Source organism: Carcharhinus amblyrhynchos, chromosome 12 (assembly GCF_965287045.1).
Source record: "Carcharhinus amblyrhynchos chromosome 12, sCarAmb.v2.hapA, whole genome shotgun sequence".
NCBI classification, from domain to species: domain Eukaryota; kingdom Metazoa; phylum Chordata; class Chondrichthyes; order Carcharhiniformes; family Carcharhinidae; genus Carcharhinus; species Carcharhinus amblyrhynchos.
In genome coordinates, this window is record NC_137335.1 from 57,524,356 (window position 1) to 57,546,275 (window position 21,920).

At 38.0% G+C, this 21,920-nt stretch overlaps 1 protein-coding gene across 4 annotated transcripts in view; it reads left to right on the forward strand.

The window, feature by feature from the left end:
* Positions 1-16,213, forward strand: part of ubr2 (ubiquitin protein ligase E3 component n-recognin 2) — a 129,934-nt gene extending 113,721 nt beyond the window's left edge. For all 4 annotated transcript variants that reach the window (XM_080200589.1, XM_080200591.1, XM_080200588.1 and 1 more), the window contains 8 exons: positions 1,687-1,777; positions 6,698-6,828; positions 7,264-7,372; positions 7,699-7,755; positions 7,859-7,936; positions 9,853-10,023; positions 10,411-10,512; positions 11,047-16,213. In XM_080200589.1, the coding sequence (XP_080056715.1) occupies positions 1,687-1,777; positions 6,698-6,828; positions 7,264-7,372; positions 7,699-7,755; positions 7,859-7,936; positions 9,853-10,023; positions 10,411-10,512; positions 11,047-11,188 (881 nt within the window). In that variant the 3' untranslated portion in view covers positions 11,189-16,213. The remainder of the gene's footprint in view (positions 1-1,686; positions 1,778-6,697; positions 6,829-7,263; positions 7,373-7,698; positions 7,756-7,858; positions 7,937-9,852; positions 10,024-10,410; positions 10,513-11,046) is intronic.
* Positions 16,214-21,920: the final 5,707 nt, after the last annotated feature.

Sequence of the window (21,920 nt, forward strand, 5' to 3'; positions counted from 1 at the left end):
AACATTGGAGGCAGTCCAAAGGAGATTTACCAGGCTAATTCCTGGGAGGAGAGGTTGTCCTATCAAGAGAGACTAAATAGTCTGTATCTGTATATCAAACATATAAATCCTGAAAGGGCTTGACAGAATGGATTGTGAGATCTTTTCACTAGTGGGAGAGTTTCAAACAAGAGGACATAGCTACAAGGTAAAGGGCCGGTCATTTAAAACTGAGGTGCATAGAAATTTCATTTCACAGTGAGTAGTGTATCTCTACAATTCTCTGCCCCAAAGGGTAGTGGAGGCTGGATCGTTAGAAGTATTTAAGGTGGAGATAGATAAATATTTGATAGATTCAGAAATAGTAGGCTGTGGGGAAATGGAACAGAAAAGGAGTTAAGGCTGGCATGGATTGGCCATGATCATATTGAGTGGCGGGGCAGCTTGAAGGGCCTGGTGGCCTACTCCTGCTTCTATTTCTTGTGTTCTTGTGTGTTCATGTGTATAAACAATGTGGCAGGTACTATTTATATAAGAAAGAAGAAATAGGAGTAGCCAGCTGTGCCATTCAATACAATCACAGCTGACCTACTCCAAATACACCTTCCTACACTATCCCCATGTTCTGTACTCCCCTCGGTGTTCAAAAATCTATCGATCTATGTTTTGAATATGTTCAACAACTGAGTATCCGCAGTACGCTCAGGGAGTGATTTTTCAAGATCCACAATCCTTCAAGTGAAGAAACCTTTCATCTCAGTTCAGTCTGAGACAGTGATCCCTAGTTTTGTATTCCTCGAGCAGGGGAAAAAAATACTTCGAGCATCTACTCCATCAAACTCCTTTTGAATCTTATGTTTCAATGGGATCAACTCTCATTCTAAATTTCAGTCAGTATGGTCCCTGTCTGCCCCAGCTATCTTTATTGACATCCTGTCGTCCCGGGGATTAGTCTTGTGAACCTTTATTGCACTCCCCTTCAAGGTTGGTATATCCTTCCTTAAGTAAAGAGACTAAAATTACACAGGTATTGCCTGACCAAGGCCCTATGCAATTGCAGTAAAATTATTCATTTATAACTGTGATTCCTTTGTAAAAAGGCTGACATATTATTTGCTTTTCTAATTGTTTGTTAGACCTGCAAGTTAACTTCCTGTGATGAATAAGTATGGACATCTTGCCTTTTTGAATACTGACATTTTCCTGTGTCTCTCCATTTGAAACATATTCTACTTTTCTGTTTTCCTTTCAAAGTGAATCCTTCATATTTTCCCACTTTATATTCCATCTATCATGCTCTTTCCACACTTTTTAGCTTGTCGATATCATCCCTTGCAGGCTCTTTGCATTCTCAGTTTCCCACATGATCATGTGTCATCAGCAAACTTGGATACATTATACTTAACCCCCCCCCCCCCCCCCCCCCCCCCAATAAGTCATTGATATATATTGTAAAAAGCTGAAGCCGAAGCACTGATCCTTGCAATGTAGTTACAGCCCCCTATCAAAACACAAATAACCCATTTATTCCTATTGTATTTTCTGGCCATTAATCAATCCTCAATGCATGGTAATTACTTTTTTGGGAGAAAAGTAAACCTAGTTTAATTAAATTGTTAGCAGTTAAATTACATTAGAAATACTAGCAAAACTTCACTTTTGCATGTTTAAATGAGTGTTTTGAATCCAGCGGTTTATTGCTTCCAGAGGAAAATAATATGGACCAGGAGAGTACTGATGGCGATGAAGAGGCTGCTGCCTTAATAGTGTATGACAAACTCAGGCAATACTCAGGAAGGTAAGATGCAAAACAAGTAATCTATGGCTTTATATGTTGAAAAGAAAAATGGAAGTTCTGCCATTTAAAATGGGGAAACTCACTTAGTCTTTGTCCCTCTGATCCTGTGCAGGACAATGGGCAGCAAGACTGTGGTCCATCGCTCCAATTTTTTCTCTTCAGCCCAGTTGGTGTCCCATTCTTGAAGGCTTTTCTTAAATATACATCAATCAAGTTGTCTTTGAGTAGTCCCATAGTCATTTTCCATTTGGCAATGTCGCTTCCACTGTCACTTTGTGGCTGGGAAGTGAATTAAATGTCCTCCTATGTTTCCATCATCTGTTTGCTGTTTTATGTGCCACAGGCTCTTCTGACCAGTTCTCAGTAATGCTTCTTTCTTGGTGACATTGTCCCCCATATGATACCCAGGAGCTCACATAGGCAACAATGAAGAAAGCTGTCTAACTTGTATGATACCATTGCAGTTCTTTTCCATATCTAGCTTGCATAGATTGCAGTTGAAAATACAGTGGAAATGTCAAGTTGCAGCTTCGTGGATGTGTTAATGGTGTTAAATGTCAAGAGAATCATTGGAAGACTGATACTGCTTCACCAATTCATTGGATGATAATCATTGGATGATAATCTCTACATCTCTACATCACTCTCCCTGGAGATGTCTGTTTCCCAGTGGTAATGGGAGGGACTTTTTTGCCATCCAACACCTCTTGGTCATCTTGCAGCTGACACATAGCCCCATTTTGGCACTCCTCCTCTCGAAACTGGTGGTGATGTCTTGCAGCGCAGGTGATTCTTTGACCTGCAAGACGATGTCATCTGCAAAATCCAGGCCCATCAGCCATTGGTGTTGAACAGATGCCAAAATCTGCACTCACCATTACCTTCCTCTTGATGAAATCAGTAACCAAGAGGAGAAGGAATGGAGAGAGTACACAGCCTTGTCGTACCCATGTGGTACTAAAGGTATCTGTGATGCCCATGTTGGTATTGTGGCAGCAGCCTGAGTTGCGGTATAAGGCTTTGACAATGTTAATATACCACTCTGAGATACTGTTCTGCCTTGCAATGTACCAGAGTGACTGCCAATGGATGCTATCAAAAGCCTTTTTGAAATCAAAGAAGTTGACAACAAGTGACTTCTGATACTGTAAGTTCTGTTGTATATTGTTCCTGAACATAAAGATCTGCTCACAGCATGTTCTGCCACACCGAGACCTGCCTTTCTGTCACAAAGGTTATTTTCTACTTTAGTTTTCAATTTGTTGAGGAGCATCATGCTGAAGACCTTTCCAGGTTGTGACAAGCAAAGCTGGAAATAATGCAAATTTAAGTGCCATGGGATGTTTCATTAAGTCAAAGCTGTTATATAAATATGTTGTGGATCAGAAAGAAAACTGAGAACTTCTGTCTTCTCTTTGTATATATTAATGTTTTGTTTCTTTTTGTAACTTTGCAGTCTGATAACAGTTTCTTGTTTAGATGATAATCAAGAACACAAGTTCAAATCCACAATAGCACCTTGAGAATTTGAATTCAATTTTAAAAGCAAAACATTTATCAAATAAAGGCTGGTACCATTATTTTGTTTGTGAATTGCAGACAGACACTTTGACCAGTTTGTATATCTGAAACGTTTTACCCTGGCCCCCTTATTTACAAGATGAACACAAGGACCATACTCAGTTCATGGTCCAACACAATTTTATTAACAAGTTCAGTAAATATTAACACTCAGTTACTGTTCTAAAATTATCTTAACCCTATTTGTCGAAGATTCTAATACTAGCCATGCCGACGAATTTGACCAAACCGCCATCTCAATTCTCTGAACCTCTGCCATTTCAGGGTCCTCGTCATCAAAAGTAGTTCTTGTACACGCTGTTCCGAGCGTATATAACGCACCCCTGGTTTGCCGCCGACCCTTGTCTGTAGCTGTCATTGCTGCAGGTCATGCAGTCTTTGCTTCTAATGGCATCCAGGGATCATCTCTTATCCCCTTCCTCTGCGTCCTTCTGGAAGCTTCCAGCCAATGTAGTCACCTGGCAGATCCCTTATTTGGAGGATGCTAGATGCACCCCAGGGAACCATCGCCAGATTTGCATATTCCATATACCCCCTTTCCAAGTAATTAGTGGCGGTGCCTCACCAGAGAATTCAGCCGAAACCAGGGAATGCACAAACGATCTGGCAAATACGGTTAGGATTTAATCCTTCTCATCTCCAGCTCCTGGGGCATACCCCGGTTTGCCCTGACCTGTATTGTTTTGGCCTTGGCTCATCCAGGTTCCCAGCAATTCTTGCTGTAGGAGCCATTTGCTACAGCAATTTCACATGTCCAATTGCCCATTGGGCCTAAAATTCAAGCTGTGGACCATCTGGCCACAAATAGGAAGTGATCATGAAGCTGTTGGATTATTGCAGAAGTCAAACTGGTTCAATAAAACTCTTAAGGGAAGGAAACCTGCTCTCATTTTGACCATGGTTTTGAGTGTGACTCCAGTTCTATACCAACATGGGTGACTCTTAACTGCCCAGCGAGCCACTCAGTTCCATTGAACTACTGGAAATGACCTAAACTGAATTGCATTGCAATCTGAGCCTCATGGTCCAACATATCACCAACCAGCCAAATGCCCAATATTGGGTGAATGAAGAAAGAGCATGCCAGGAGCAGTGCCAGGTGTACTTGAAAATGAATAATGAAGTGCTACACAGCGAAAGCAGCATGTTGTAGAAAGACTTAGCGACTGTGAAATTATTAGGTCATGGCAAAGTTCAGGAGTCATATCACATCAAGTCATGAATGGTGATGAACACTTCAGCACCGAACAGCATCTCAAAAACATCTCCATCCTTTATAATAGTGAAATCCAACATGTGAATGTAAAAGTAGAAGCTTGAAATATTTACAACCGTCTTCAACCAGTGATCTGTAAATGACCTTTGTTGGCCTCCACCTGTGAGTCCATCATCACAACTGTTAATTCGCCCGTTCAATTCACTGTACAAGTGATGTTAAGAAACAGCTAATCATACTGGTCAAGTTAATAGTCATGGGCCATTGCAATAACCTGCTGTAGTGCCAAAGACCCCTCTCCAATACAAGCTGCACCTTTTAAATAAGCTGTTTCTGTACAGCTGCAACACTGGCATCTATCTAACAGTGTAGGAAATTTGTTCCGCTATGTTTTGTCCGCAGCAGGACTATCAACCAATTACTCTTAATCATTGGTAGATTTTGCAGGTTTTCACAGTGACTTCACTGCAGCATTAATGTAAGTCTACTTGCGACTAATAAATAAACTGCTAGAATCACCGACAGTCTTCAACAGTGGCATTGAAAGGTAATTACTCAAGCTCAAAGATGTGGCTAGCTCTGAGCACAGGTCTTCAGCATCTCAGCCTAGTAATTTCCAGGATCCAGGTATACCATGTATTTAGTTAGGTTTCCATCAGACACACTTGGTTTCAGATCTTATTGCAAAATTGGTCTAAATATTTTTGCAAACTGAATTCAAAAATTAAAGTGCGTGTGTGCTACCTTATAATACCAATGATAAATTGCTTGTACAATGGCTTTAACTTCGTAAGAAGTTCTAAGATGTTTCACAGGACTGTTGGACCCACATAGTTTGGCACTGTGTGTACTCTTCGAAACATTGGAACTGACGATTTTAATTTGGTAAATTAGAGTTATGAATTAGGAGGCTTCTGACTTGTTTAGAGACATGGAGCTTCCCCCTGACTTGATGACATGCTCCATCTAGTGGTTTAGACAAGAAAATAAATAAGACTTCTTATTAGGAGGCTTAAGTGAAGGGAATCCCCAGCCCTGACTCCTAGTTGGGTGCCGCAGGGGCCGGGGTGTATTATCAACACCTTTGATCATGCTTTAGTTTGATGTTTTATGTTTTCTTTCCTTTTTTTGTTTTGGATAGCCCTCTTCTGTTTGGGGCTGCCCTTTTAATTTGTCCCTCAAATTAACTTTAGTTTAATTAGTTGGTTAAAAGATGGACTTCTGGTTGGGAGGTAGATATACTTTTGGTGTGAAATTGAAATATCATTTTTTTAAAAACTACTTTAAGAACATTTCTTATTTCTTGAGATACTGAGTTTGGTATTGTGAAGGTTTATTATCATCTAGTTTAATGTGTGCATTGTTCCAGTAATTTAACATGGCTGATAAATGGTCATCATTCATTCTTTAGTTACTTAATGATAAAATAATTTTAGGAAATGCGTATGAAATCTCAATGGTATAAGTGCTGAGTGTAATGAACTTGGCTAAGATAGTGATGGAGGCCCTGCAGTTGGTCTTAACTTTTTCTGAGCTTGGGAGAGGGAAACCACTCTAGATTCCTGCATCTGCTCATTGTACAAAGACCCTTTTGGAAATGCATATATTTCATTCATTGTGATAGCCTGTGAAACCTCAGCTTCATCACAACATTCTGCCATCACTTGTCACCCAGACTCATATAATGAAGGATATTATTCGGGCTAGATTTTGAAGAGGCTGCATATTGCATGTGGAACTTGAATTAAATTGAATAAAACGTTCTAGCGGAGCCCTGACAATTAGTGGAGAAATCTGTCTGTTGCATTAACCAATTGGATTTGCATCAAATAGTGAATAACAGGAAATTATTGTTACTTATGTGAGCCATTGTTGACATTTGGAAAGGCGGATATCCTTTAAAACAGATTTCAATACAATTTAAACTAAGAAAATCCCCTTTGAAAAATTGAAATTGGATTGGATCATCACGGCAGAAATGGCTATCAGTGACTATCCCTGGATTAAGATTTGTATGCAGTATGCTATATTGGACCTTTATGAAGTACTGGTGAATTACTCTCAAGTTAATATGCATCCCTTAGAAGAGTCAAATCTTTATGAACTCTGTTTTCCTCCTGTAGTGCCTTGAATTCCATGTCCTCAGGTTGGCATGTGTGGCGATATATCAAGACTGGAATAATGCCCTATCTACGATGTTCTGCTTTATTCTTTCACTATCTCAATAGTGTACCAGTACCAGTTGAACTGCAAGGTAATTTATTTCTGAATACAAAATTAAATCTTGAAGCAGTGTGTGCATTGAAACTTATTATTAGGATATGTTTTCCATCCTTTCTAGGGTAAGCACTGCAAAATTATTTTAGAAAAAAACACCAAAACAACCCATTTTCTCAAAGCTTTTTATTCTTTACCAAGCAAACAAAAGATACTGTTAAATCACAAACAGAAGAACTTTAATTTTTGATTGTAAGTTGTACAGTTTATAACTTGTGCCAAAACATTTTTGTATGTGCAAGTACTTGCCAAAACTGCTAAAATTGTAGCTTTTTATAGAAAAGATGGAAAAGTTTTTTGTAGCTTTTATGAAACTCTGATGCTAATGGAGCAAATATTCTCAAATATTTCTACCGTGTTTGATATGTATTGCTCAGAGGAATTTAATGATCCTGATTCTATTCATTTTCAGAGAATGGACCACACCACTTTGAACTGTTGTGTCGCTATCTTTCCCTCCCAGCAAACCTAATGAGACTTTTCCAAACCGAGAGTGATACAATTGAACCTTTGATGCAGAGGTAAAAACCCTGAAGCAGAAATGCTTATACATTCCATAAACAGTATGGTTCTTGGTGCTGAAAAAAAATGTTGCAGGACTGTGTTTCATTTGAGGGAAAATAATTCACCATTCTGAAACTTGAACTTGTATGCTTGCTTATTTAAATGTGCTATTTCACAATAACGTGAAAAATTCTTTCAAAATGTTACGTGCTTTCTCTTCAGTAAAAAATCAAATTCAGTTATAAAAGTAATCCAATGTTATGCTGTTCTAATGATTCTTTGCATATGTTAATACAGTGATTGTTGCAAATTAACATACCTGTGTAAAAACTTGAAATTGTAGATGGTGTGGTGTTGCAGAAGTGCAGAGTTTTGTGAAGGGGGAGAGAACAGCTATTAGGTAAGCTTACAACTTTTGGTTTAGTAGTTGTTTATTTGTTAAATTGATTATTTCTGTTCTTCTGATTTAAGCTTCTATTTTCTTCTCTGTAACCCTATTCTAGCTATCCTCGGGAGTCAAATAAATTGATAGAACTTCCTGATGATTACAGTTGCCTCATAAACAGGGCATCTTGTTTTACGTGAGTACACAAAAGATCTTTGAAATTTCATCTTTTTATATTTAAGTGATCTGTTGTACACTGAATCATGAATTGCTGACCTTGATTTTATTACATTTAAAATCATGCAGCATTATTATTGTGGTGTTAAAGGACAGTTGTTGTGTGTACACTTCTACTTTTGAACCATAAAATCAAGGAGTTGTGGCCACGTACTTCATCTCAAGTCTATTTTGAGCCTCAATTTGCTCATAATGTATGAATATTGAGGAGTATGTCAAGAACAGGACCAGGTGTATCTAAGCACTTAGGCAGCATTTACCTAAGTGTGATATCAAAGAGCTCTCGCAAAATTGAAGTCAATGAAATTGGAGAATATTCTGCACTGGCTGGAGTCATACCTAGCACAAAGGAAGATGATTGTTGGAAGTCAACCATCTCCAACCCAGTCCATCTTTGCAGAAGTTCCTTAGGTGGTGTATTAGCCCCAACTGTCTGTTCATTATTAATGAATGTTATTAATGACTTGCACTGTATCAGATCATAAAATGTAAAGTTCAATGATGATTACACAGTTCTCAGTTCTATTTGCAAGTAGTGAAGCAATTCATTCTGACGTGGCAAGATCTGAACTTTCAAGCTTAGGAGATTTGGGCTGATTAGTGGCAAACAACATTCAGGCCACATAAGTGCCACACAGTGACCATCTCCTAAAAGAGAGACTCTAGCCACCTCCCCATGATGTTGAATGACATTGCCATCATTGAATTTCCCATGGTTGACATCCTGGAAGTCACCATTGATTAAATGAACCAGCCACAAATACTTTGGTTATAACAGTAGGACAGTATCTGCAGTGATTAACTCACCTTATTCCTATAAGGCACAATTCAAGAGTGTGATTGCATACTCTCCCTTGCTCTGATGGGTTCAACTTCAACTCTCAAGAAGCTTAAGTTTTCCAGGACAAAACCCCTGCTTGATTAGCCTAGCATCCACCACCTTCAACATTCACTTCCTTTGCATACCATCAACAAAATTCATTGCTGCAGTTCACCAAGGCTTCTTTGACAGCATCTCCTAAACCCAAGACCTCTGTCACCTAACAGGAAAAGGCAACAGGAAGCAACATCTATTTCCTGTACGAATCTCACTTCATCCTAACTTAGTAATATATTGCTATTCATCATTGCTGGTGCAAAATCCTGGTACTGCCTGTCTAACAGCTCTGTGGAAATAACTTTACTGCCTGACTGCAGTGGTTCAGATAATGGATCACAATCATCATTTTAAGGGCAAATAGAAATGGGCAATAAATTCTGGACTCAGTTACAAATAGTTGCTGTTAATTCTTACAGCAATATTGGGCTGTTCAATAAGTTCTTTGCATCTCAATATCACACTTATATTTCAAAACCTTTGTAGATCATTTTTGTGTCTGTTAATCATTTATCCTGATCTAGATCCTCATCTGTTGCTCATTTATTAGAATTTGATGGTGAAATTGAACAAATTTTGTCCCTTCTGGATTTTACCAGCTTCTCATTCTTCAGCTGGCAATTTAGAAACATTGGAAAATCTTTGGATTAGATGTCAGGCAAACAATCTACTGAATATGTGAACAGATTTGGATCTTGTCAACCATTTTCTTCTTTCTTTCTTCCTTCTTCTCAGGGTGTTCCTAAGAGGCAACGCATCATCCACGGCTTGTAGCACGCTAATTGCAATCATGGTAAAATGCTTGTTATAAGCAGTGGGAATTAACACCAGACCAATTTGTTACCCTAAGTAGGGAATCATAAAATAGTACTGAAACTGCAGATACCTCCTTTTATAAGGAGCAAATAACATTTTGCAGGCCTCATCAAATTTGTAATAAGTGAGTTTCATGTATTTTGAATGAAACAGTTTACTTTTTTCTTCGTATTTTGAAATAGATGTCCAAAATCAGGTGGGGATAAAAGTCGAGCACCAACTCTCTGTTTGGTGTGTGGGGGAATGCTGTGTTCTCAGAGCTATTGCTGTCAGACAGAGCTGGAAGGAAAAGATGTTGGGGCTTGCACTGCTCATACCTATACGTGTGGGTGTGGAGTTGGAATTTTTCTGCGGTGAGTTAAAACCTTTATCTTATTACTGCAACCCTTTGTAGCCACTTCCATGTTAGTTAGGTCCACAAATAACAGTCACATTAAGGTACGAATCATTGTAATTATGGTGGAAGTTAACTCAGAATTGAGCATGGCTGGTGACTATAGAGTGTGGAGCCTGAAATCTTTTGCTTCAAGATGGCACTTGAATCCTAGCTGACTTCTGACGCTCATCTCAAGTGGCATCATTTCATCAATTTTGTTCAGACAGCTAAATTATAAGAATATCTGATTATTTGATTTTCTGTTCTCTGGGGGAGGGGGGTGCACGAGAAATTGACCCTTAATTCAGTGCTTTTTAAAATAAGCATGTAAATATTCATTCTTATGGTCATTGTACATTTTCAGAGTTCGAGAAAGTCAAGTATTGTTCCTGGCTGGAAAGACAAAAGGATGCTTTTATCCACCACCCTATCTTGATGACTATGGGGAGACAGATCAGGGACTGAGGTAACAAATTAAAATATTTCATATATTTAGACTGCATTTCAGTCAAAGAATAAGCACAAGTTGATATTTTATATTCATTGTTCTGAAGGTTCCCTGCATTTATTTTGTGATTATTTGTGTAACTGTTATTTCTTGTGAATTATTTTGTTTAGGCTATCAGTTTTCTGATCATAGTGCCAGAAAAAATATTTTTTCTCTCACTATACGTGCCCCTTTGTGTGGATTGCAACAGTCTTGGAAGTATCAGATATAGCTGCATTGAATGTTGGAAGTTCTTGCCCGTTCTGAGAAGTTAGCTTCAACTGTATTTAACATAGTACATAGAGCTGGAATAATATTTTGTAGAATAGTTATATTAATTTATGGATTTCGCTCCACACCAGTTTTAACTTGAATGAATTTGCTGATACTGTACTCTATTGATAGCTGCTCATCTCTTGGTCGTTATGTTTGTATTTCTTCTTGTGGTGAAGAAAGTTGATATACAAAGATAAACAATTGACATTGGTAATCTTATTGAATTGCATTTTTCAGACGAGGGAACCCCCTTCATCTCTGCAAAGAGCGATACAGGAAGCTGCAGAAACTGTGGCAGCAACATAGCATCACAGAGGAGATTGGCCACGCGCAAGAAGCAAATCAGACGCTAGTTGGCATCGACTGGCAGCACTTGTGATTAGTTTCTAATAGAACTGTAGACACTCGCCTCATCCTGAAGCAAAAAATATCCTCTTGAGGGAAGTCAGAGGATCAGGTTAAATGAAATACACCTCAGGCTATCCATTTTGGAACACTTGCTCCTGAATTACAGTAATTTAAAAAGAAAGGTTGTACAACTGTTCACCTGTCATTAAGAAAATGTGGATTGCATGTGAAGTGCATATTTTAAGGAGATGTTATTTCACTTTATTTGCACTTGAAATCTTCTCCACAAAGATGGAACATTTTGGGATAATAAAACCCACATCTTCAAAGTAGCTGATCTTTCTTTGAATCTGAATTATTTATCAGGTGTTGGACTAATACGATATGGACATCCAAAGTGTGTTTCTGTGCTCTAGTTAGTGATGTCTAATGAACAAGTTTGGGTCAAATATGTTAAAGTTTGCTGGTCTTCGGATGGAAGCATTTTATTTTTAATTCTTGCTTTCCCTCGTTTCCTTTAGTAGTTTAACTAACTTTACACCGATTTGTGAATGTGATTCCTTAAGGTGTGCATCTGGTTTCAGTCAGCTAATCAGAAATTGAGTTCAGTGGTCACTGATACAAGAAAAGATTCCCTTGACTAAAAAAGCAGTTCGTCACTGTTCTATTTGTGTTAAAAATCTTACTATTTGTGCTTTGTAAGAAAATATATTGTAAAATGCATTTAAAGGATATATAAAGCTATTTTATAACTAGCAGTTTATTATAAAATTATTTTTAAACAAAACAGCTATACGATGCAAACAATGGCTGTAATCAGGGCAGTTAACTTGATTTTTTTTAACAGCAAGAATTGGCAAGAAGTTTCTTCTTGAAATATACTGATCATAGGAATGACGGTAGGCAAAGAGGAAATGCTTTTAGTTTTCATTTTCTTGTATTCGCTTATCTGAAGCATTCCATTATTCACTTAAAATTTGAGTTCTGACTTTCCTGTCAGCATACTTCTTAACACCTACCATGCAAAATTCAAAACTTCTGTTGTTCTCTGGCTGGAGTTGATCATGGATTGTTTCAGATATTGTTTTAGGGAGGTCAACGAAGAAAGCTCTCTGAAACAATATGAAAATGAGTAGGATGACTGAAGTCATGTCTTAGGGAAAATAGTCTGCACAGCATTCTTGAGCATCTTGCCCCATATCCATCAATAACCCATATTTGTTTTTGTTTTTGTTGAGGGTATGGTAAAATGAGCTAATGGAATGTTAATACTTTTGAATAACTATGTTTGGTCTTCATACAATGTGGCAAAATATGGATTCAATTCAGTTCCTATCTTTATTTTGTGAATATGTGGTACTAGAGTTGATTAATTTCAATGGCCAGACTAACCTGGCTTTAAAGTAATTTTGCTTACAAAAAGGAGCAAATGCACTTTGTAACTACGTTTGCTAAACATCAGTGGAGTCTTCTGCTTCTGTTGCAGTTGCAGTATAAGATTTTAATATACAAATGTGCTGTGTCATGTTATTAACAAGTTCTTAACTGTAGAGCTTTATGTACAAAAAATAAGCAAATTGATCACAGAGAGGAAGACCTTCAAGTATTACCTTCAATTATATGGGAAAGTTGAGGATTCTGGCTGACATCTTTCCAGTTCAGGGTGACAATGGAGCAGTCATTATATGAAAATGCTTGACTTGTGCTACAGTAATTCTTTTCTTAGGATTTTCACTCAATCCATAAAAATTGAGATGTGGTGAATTTAAATAAAGCAGAGGTGGGGGTGGGGTGGAGACTATTGCTATATCGTATTGCTGAGAAGAGACATGTTGAAGATTTTCATCTTGTACTCATCAGGTTAGTTGCAAGAATGCCTAATTTAAAGGGAGCAACAGTTTATACTACATGAAAAAAGGGTGCTCTTTGGCTGGTAAGTTGATGCTGATTGATGGAGGCATTGCCTTGGAGAGTGCACCAGGAAATTATTGTCCCATGCACTTAATTTTAATTCAGAAAAAAGTAAAATGCCTACACCAGCATATGAATATATATAGCTTCTACTAAGCATTAATGAATCACATTGTAATCCCAACTGTTCATATTAAATTGTTTTTTAACGTAATTCTGAGTACACCCAGGTTGTTCAACAAATGCCATTCGCTCACGTAATCATATGTTCTGAATTTTGCAAGCATGGGCTGGTTGGGTATGGTCAGCACTCTGTTTGTTATGAACAGTCAAAGGGACATGCTTTTTGATACGATTTGCCAGCTGTTGGGATTAATGGCTTACATACTTGGCATTACATCGGCACTAAAATTTGTTTGGGTGGGAGGTAGAAAGTGCTAGCCCATGATTGCAAAACTCAGAACATCATGTCTCCCATTAGATGTGATTATACAATTGGACATCATTTGCTGAACAATCCTGAGTCTGCTCAGAATTACATTAATTGCCAATTTAAAAGTTTGATATATGGCTCCTGCTTTAAGCTATATATGTATATATTCAAGTGCAGAGAGACCTCTGCTCTGGAGGCAAAAATAGCATGTCTAGACATTGCACCTAAAATTTAAACAAATGCATGGGACACAGAGTTCCTGGTGCATTCTCTATGACGATGCCTTAACTAATCAGAGACAACTTGCCAAATAAATAGTACCTTTTCTCATAGTATAATTTGTTGTGGCCTTTGGACTTTGGCATTCTTGTCTGTTCTGATGCAGACTTCTTACTGTGTTCTGATGAGCAGGACTTTGGCAGCATGTGTTTTTTTTTGCAATATTGAGTTCTGTACTACTGAGCAAATGTTAATACTCATTTATTTAAAAGGGAACTGTTGATCCACATGGCATGATTGCATTTTTCAGCACAAAACATACTGTGAATGATTTTTAACAATTCTGTTTGTAACTGTCTGGAATTAAATAAGATAAAAAGACAATTCTGGACATGTAACGCTGAGCGCAATATAACAGTTGGATCTAGTGAATAAAAATAATAAATATTTTACTGAATTTTAACTAACTTCAGTGATAGATTTGCCAAAACTTAAAGTTAATCTCTAAGGAAGATAACTTTCCAACACAGTCAAAGCAAATTACTCTGGATGCTGGAAATTTAAACTAATAACAAAATGCTGAAAAAACTCAGTAGATTTGACAGCATTTGTGGAGTTAATGTTTTGAGTCCAGAGGACTCTTTCTGCACTCTGAAGAAATGTTACAAGGACATGAAGCATTAATTCTGTTTTCTCTCTCCTCCAATGCTGCCAGATCTGCTGAGTTTTTCCAACATTTTCTGCCTTTATTAACTTTCCTACATGTCTGATGAGGGAATGTTTGTTTATTTCTATTGTCAGTTATATTCAATGCTGATAACTTGATTTCAAGCTACAATACTAGTTCCAGTTCCCTTTCATCCTGATTATGTTCATCACAGATGATAGATACAGATGAAGAAAACCATTCTAGAAAGATTCTACTGTTCTTGCATCACAGCATCCAAATGTTTCTCAAATGAATTCAATATTTTTGCATCCTCTAACTAGTAATCCATTCAATTTTGGTATTTGCTTCTTACAGACTTCTTGACAACAAATTTGCTTCTTATCAGTCTGACCATATGCCCAAAGTCCAATTGTTGTGCTTTATTTTGAGGTAGTATTCTAGAGCTATCTTTTCAATACCAATTAGCCAATATTCCCTCTCAGTTAACTTCTTCTGTCTTGAAAAGCAAAGTCTTTACCTATAACTTAAAACTACTCTTTTGCTGCATTGTCTTGAGCCTCAAGTCCTCATGGTTGGAAATGAGCATGAGGACATCTCTAGTTCATCTTTTTTAATGGTCTCTGTTGGCGAGAATGAGAGAGTCAACTCCTGATTCTCCAGTAATTTGCTTTATTGCAAGTAGCACTGCAACATTTTGGTTTCTAAGTTGATTTTAGAGCATAGCCATTGTTGTTTGCCCTCCAATATGGATAATAACTTGAAACATGCGTTTCTTATCAGTCAAATATTTTATGTATTAATTGACTAAATTGGAATATTTTACAGTGCTTGGAATGAAGCTGTCTATTAAAATGTTAAACTCAAGTTGGAGATTACCATATAAACCTAACACACCATTTGTTTTTTTTTAAACTAAGTTAAATTAAGCTTGAGATTATGCCATTTCATTCTCTAGCAACATTACTGTTCCATCAACACCTGAACACACTTGTTGTGTTATAATTAATAATACTTACAATATATTCTCTTGTTGGAAAAGATTTTTCACTCTGCTTGTGTTGCTTTGACCATGTTTTGTTGAGATTAGCAAACACAATTTAATATTATTTCCATGTAAAGATTAGCAGGCTACAAAAGAATTTGATGTTGAACAGAGCTCATGTTACTGGTATATGAAGTAAATAAACTAGATTTGTGTATTGGTACAATAGTAGATACAACCCCATGTACAGTACTGCACCCATTTAAAATGGAAGGTCCGTTTTGGGGGATTTTTTTTCTATTTTACATAAGTGTCGAGGAAGAATTTTTTAATGCTTGAATAAACATGAAAATTCACAGGTGCTGCAACTTGAATATAACATTAGATTACACTGGGTCTTCCAGATAATTTTCTTTTCAGTTAACTACAGTTTGTTGTGAAAGTGAGGCTGTTCTGTTTTCCCACTGTTGGCTGACCCAGTTTATGGATATAAATGAAAAGCCTGACAAGGCTGAATAAACTCATAATCTTTAGTTTTGAACTAATGTACATATTGCTGAAATGGAGAGCACACCCACTTCTTTTCCTTATACTTGTCCTGTTGATACCTTAAATTAACCACATTCTCTTGTATTGTGCAATCTCCTTTCATGAAACTATTTAGCATGTATTTGCATTCATTGTAGAAATGTTTATAAAACAGGAATACTTTCGGTATTTGGGAGAATACTTGTAATAAATGGGCTGTTAATATATGTTGAATTCATGTATAATTGGTACTATGTACTATATGTAAAAACAAAACCGCTCCAGATTAAAAATAAATGCTTTTGGTGTTGAACTTTTTTGTTCATCCTTCATAATGTATGTCATGCCAAATGAGTATTTGTCACATGAGATTTTTGATGTTTCTGGAGATCTTTTTAATCTATAGAGACTTTCTTTTAGATCATTCTGGTGAAATTAATTTTCTCTGCATTATTTAGGCTGGTCAGTGAGAAAAGAACATGTGGAAATTGTACAAGAATTAGTCCTGATTGTGAAGTACCATGTCCAATTGGTTGGCCATAGCAATTCAAACCAGATGTTACTTTTGTAGTAAGATAGCATTTATTGCCCATTTCTGAGGGCTTAAACATGCAGGTCATAGCTTAGCATTTTTTTTCAGGGGAGTAGCTGAGGAGAGACTGGATTGTTTGCCAGAGGGACATTTAGGAAACCTGTTGGTAGGTTATCCTGATTTGCTTTCCATTACATGGCAGATTTGCCAGCTCTTGTTTGACCGACTTTTGGAGAGTTCATCACGCGACATCTAATTACATGACATCTGATTAACACAGCATTGTCCACAGTTTGCAAATGGCATGGTAAAAATTGGATCCCCTGTCGTTGTGTGCTCGTGACTTTGTACTTGCTGTTTTTGGAGTGGGAGCAGTTAATTTAACTCTAACTCTGTCCAGATATTTAATTAGTTTATGGCTAATTTGTATCATGGCTCTATTTATCTGCTTTTGTTCCATGTCATGTGATATCTTTACCTGACAATTCTGACCCAATTTTCCACTTGACTTTATGTGCAACAAAACTTTGGGATTTTATTCCTAAACGGCCTTGCTGTAATTTTAAGATTCTTTTCTTGTTCCGGAATTCCTTGCCGAAACAAATAATTTCTCTATCTACCATATTGACTCCTTTGATCATTTTAAATCCTTGGTGAGCTTACCCCAGACTTTCCAACCTCAAGGGAATGCAAGCCTAATTTACACATGTGATATTTTAATCCTTTAATGCTGGCATGCTGATGAATCTGGACTGCGTCTTCTGGAAGGCCAACATATTTTAACAGAAGCGTGTCATCCAAAACAGAATGCATAGAGAACTTCAGTGCCTTCAGTAACAAGAGTCATTGTTTGAATTTTGGAGCATTTGGAGTTTGTCATTGTGCAAGGAAAGTCTTGGAAATAATGTCAATTTTCAGTCAGAGAAGTTGTGTAATAGTATTTCTTCCCATAGTCAAATGCATTTCTTTCCTGTTACTAATGCATTTTCTGATAAAATTATCCAGCCTGCAGTGTTGCTGCCAGATGTCCACAATGCCAAGCACCACTGGATTTCTCTGGAGGTGGCAAAAGCATGGATGACAGTTTCACTAAGTGATGTTTTTTATTTGTTCATTGGAAGTGGGCATCGTTGGCTAGGCCAGCATTTATTATCCATTCCTGACAGGACTTTAAGAGTCAACCACATTATTCTTGGTCTGGAGTCACATGTAGACCAGACCAGGTAAGGATGGCAGATTTACTTCCCTAAAAAAAAAAGTGAACCAGATCGGATTTTTACGACATTTGACAATGGTTTCATCATCATCGTTAGACTTTTAATTCCAGATTTTTTAATTGAATTCATCTGCTGTGGTGAGATTTGAGCCTGGGTCCCCAGTGCATTACCTTGGGTCTCTGGATTACTAGTCCAATGACAATACCACAATGCCTCTGCCTTCCCTGGAGAAATAGGCCGTTGTTATGATGAGCATATGGGGTTGGAGCCTCAATTCTGGGTTGAATAGTATGCTAAGATTAGGAATAAATGTTTCAATATTTGACTATGGCTGAGGACAAACTCTTTGGTTTTCCCAATATATCACGGAAGGAAATTGTAGCTTGTCCAAGTCTGAACGAGGAGAGTGACAACACTGAAACAGTTGAACTGACAAAGGTGGTGGAGAGTTAAAGCTTTGTGTCTGTGTGTATACATGTGAAAGCTAACCCCATCTTTTTGGATGTTAATGAGGGATGGCGTGTTGGTGAGAAATGCCAAAGATAGATCCATGGAGGCTTGAGAGTAGAACTGCAAGATAGAAAGTGAAGCCATTACTGGAAATTAACTGCTACAACTAAACATGATACAATTGTGAAACCAATGAAAGACAGCCCATTGAGGTACACAACAGAAGCATTGAAGGAGGATATTTTCAAGCATGGAGGTAAGCCAAAACGTGCAAATGCTGTTTGTAGCTTTAGTTCGATTAGTATTGCTGAAATAAGAAACATGTCAAAGCTTTTGGTCTTGTTCTCATTAGGACACATTGTAAGAATACCAGTACAAGAGAAGACAACAATTTATACTGTATGAGAAAAGAATGCTGAGTGATTGGCATGTGGAGTCTGATAGAGGCATTGCCAAAACATTCTGCAGGGAATGGCTACCCTGAACAAATCACTTAGTGCTGTATATCACACAATCATAACGGGCCTAAAGCCATCACTTTTGGCCTGGAAAGTACCCAGTCTACCTTGGATTACCCTGGAAGGGCAAAGTTTCTCAATTTTAACAACAGGTGTAATCAGCTGTTTTGCACTGCTACTGTGCAGTAGCAACACGAGTGGTATTCACCACTAACAGGATGCTACCGTCAAGCGAAAAAGACATCTTACCTCTCTCGCAGATGAGTATTGTATATTAATTCAAGTGCCAGTGTGACACTAGGTATGTAGACTGTATGTCCCAATCAATCAGCATGTCCCAGCTGCTGCTACAACAGGCAAGAAACAGATTGCACCCAAAGAGCCCATACTTGTAAAACAGTGATGAACATTAAATGTGATTCCATGGTTGGAAATATTTGTTGAATAATCCTCTGTGTTAAGAATTGTGCTGACAACCAATTTAGGGTTGTCAGTCAGGCTCAGTGTGGTACGTTTGCATGTACTGGAAGCTACATATATAGTGCCCTGTTCTCTGCAGGCAGAACAAATATGTGTACATGTTACCCTTGTTGCAGCTAAACAAAATAAGTGACAGCCATTTGCTGATTTATTCTCCAGGTCAATGCCTTGACCAATTAGGGTCAGGTTGCCAGATTTAAATTCCAAACAATGCTTGGCAGTTATCTATCAGTTGCCATCAACTGGTGCATTTTCCATGGCAATGCCTCTCCCAATCAACCCATTTGCCAAACAATTAGCATTCTCTTATAGGGTATAAATTGCTGTTTTCCCCTTATACTGGAGTTCTTGTGAAGCTTCCTGATGAGTGCAAGACCAGAATCTGTGACATATTTCATTTTTCAGCAATACTCAAGTTCTGGTTCTGCATTACTAAACTACTTCAGTTAGAGTTACTCCAGTCCTGTGGGATAGAGACAAACCCAACCGGACAGCTTGTGGAAAGGTTGGTGACGGATTTGAGAAACAATTGTGTTTAAAGTATTTTAGAAACCACCATAGAAACCCTACAGTGCAGAAAGAGGCCATTTGGCCCATTGAGTCTGCACCGACAACAATCCCACCCAGGCCCTATCCCTGTATCCCTCCATATTTACCCACTAATCCCCCTAACCTACACATCCTGGGACACTAAGGGGAAATTTAGCTTGGCCAATCATCCTAACTGGCACATCTTTGGACATTTTGGAGAGGAAAAGGAATTTGGGGGAGATGGATGTGGTTTGCAAGGACAGGGATCAAAGGTATAGTTTTTGAGGGGGTAGGTACTGATGCTACCTTAAGGGGTGAGAATAGTACCTCAGGATTAGGAGTTATTTACAATTTAGCTAGAATGGGTCAAAAAAGGAAGTTAGGTCAACAGCCGACTTAGTGGGAATGGTACCAATGTAGCAGGTGCCTGAGTCTCAGGAATGAGATGAGTTTAGACAGATTGAGACGGAGGGAAATAGTGAAGCAAGAGGATAATATCTGGGGAGCTTTTGCTTTGGGGTTGGCCGCGGTGGTGGGAGAGGCGGGGTGGGGGGGGGATGTGGAGGAGAAGCTGCAGCAGCTATTGATTGTTTTAATCTTGGTGATTAAGGAATTCATAAACTCTTCACATTTGTTGCAAAGGAGAGTAGAATAAGTTGAGGAGAGGAGATGTTTGCAGTGGAGAAGTTGTTATTTTTGCATTACAAAGTGTTGGAGAAATGGACGGTTTTGACATATTGAGACCTGATGTGATCTGCTAGATCTGGTGATGGATGGCTCAATCAGTTGTGCATTGCATATACTCTAGATTGCATCTGTTGGACTTGAGGGAGCAACAATATAGTGCACAGTCAGAGTGGAGGGAAGTAAAAGTTTTACTGCAGTTAAGGACATCAAATGGAGATGAGGGAGTGGATTCTAATTAATAACTTTTAAGATTCCATGAGGGGGAAAGGAATTTAAGCATGTTTGTTTAATAGCAAGGAAACACTAGAAACATGATTGGATGTTACTGAAGCCCAACATTGAAGGAAATGGATGCAGCCAAAGCTAAAAGCTAGAAATTATTTGGCACATTTGGAATGATTGACCCATTAGCCCTAAGCTGACCCGCCCCTGCCCCCCCCCCCCAATTTTCTTGCAAAATCTATTGTTCCTTAAGCTACTGTTGGATTCATTCAAATGAAGAAAACCCTGAAAATGCCTGCAAAATAGCAGATCATTGAAAACATTTTCAATGTATGCTCTTGAGGAGCTATTGCTTCAAATATTTTCTGAATGTGATCTCTAAATTGTGGTGCCATGCAGTATTTTTCTTAATGGAGAGTTCATTCAACTTCTAATAGTTTTATGTATTACTGTATCAACAAAAATGTATAATCTACAGTTCATTGAAACAAAATCTGTAGCTATTTTTCAAAATTCCCACACCCCTACATCTATTTCATATTCCCTTTTATCTGAGGTGGTGACCAGCATTGAGGCACATTTCCATTGATTTGGGCAGTGTTGGTTTTGGGAGGCATAAAACCTGAGACTGATTGTGCCCTCAGCTGATAGTCATGCTGGATAACTCTGAAGAACTGCATCACTATCTCCTTTCCAGGGTCACTGAAACCAAAGGGAACACATACATGTGCAAAGGTAATTTAGCACAGAATAGGCGCCAAATTTAGTTTTTTGAATAGAGTGTGCATTTAACTCTAAGGTCATTGACAGAACTTTACACTTATCCTTAAAAACAGTTCCCCAAACTTACTGTAGCGCTTTTTTGTTGCTCCACATTACTGAGGTCCCTCATATTTTAGCAGCTATTAATCAGAGAAACCATTTTCTAATTGATTTTTAGAGAACGCAAGAACTTCCTTTTGAAGGAGAATTAGGGTTCAGAGACATTTCTCGTCTGCAACCTGTGGGGGAAAAAAAATCTTACTCCAAGCTTTATTCACAGGACAGAAAGAGACTATTTGTGCACCCAGCCTATGTCAGTTCTTTGAATGTGATATTCAATTAGTATAGCCCCTGTATTTTTTTACCCATTGTGCTGCAACTTTTTCTTTTTAAAGTACATTTCTAATTACGCTTTGCAAGTTGCTGTTGAATCTGCTTTCCCTTTTGTAAGTGCATTTCAGATCATTAACTCATTGCATTAAAAAAACATTTTCCTTATTGCTATTTATAAATCAGTATTTTCTGGTTTCCCTCCTACCAATAAAAACAGTTTCCCCTTTTTTACTCATCAGAAAATCCCTCAATCTTGAGTGCCTCCAATTTAGATCTTCCTTTAACCTTCCCTGCTCTGAGGAGAACAACCTCATTACCTCTAGTTGCTCCACATAACCGAAGTCCCTT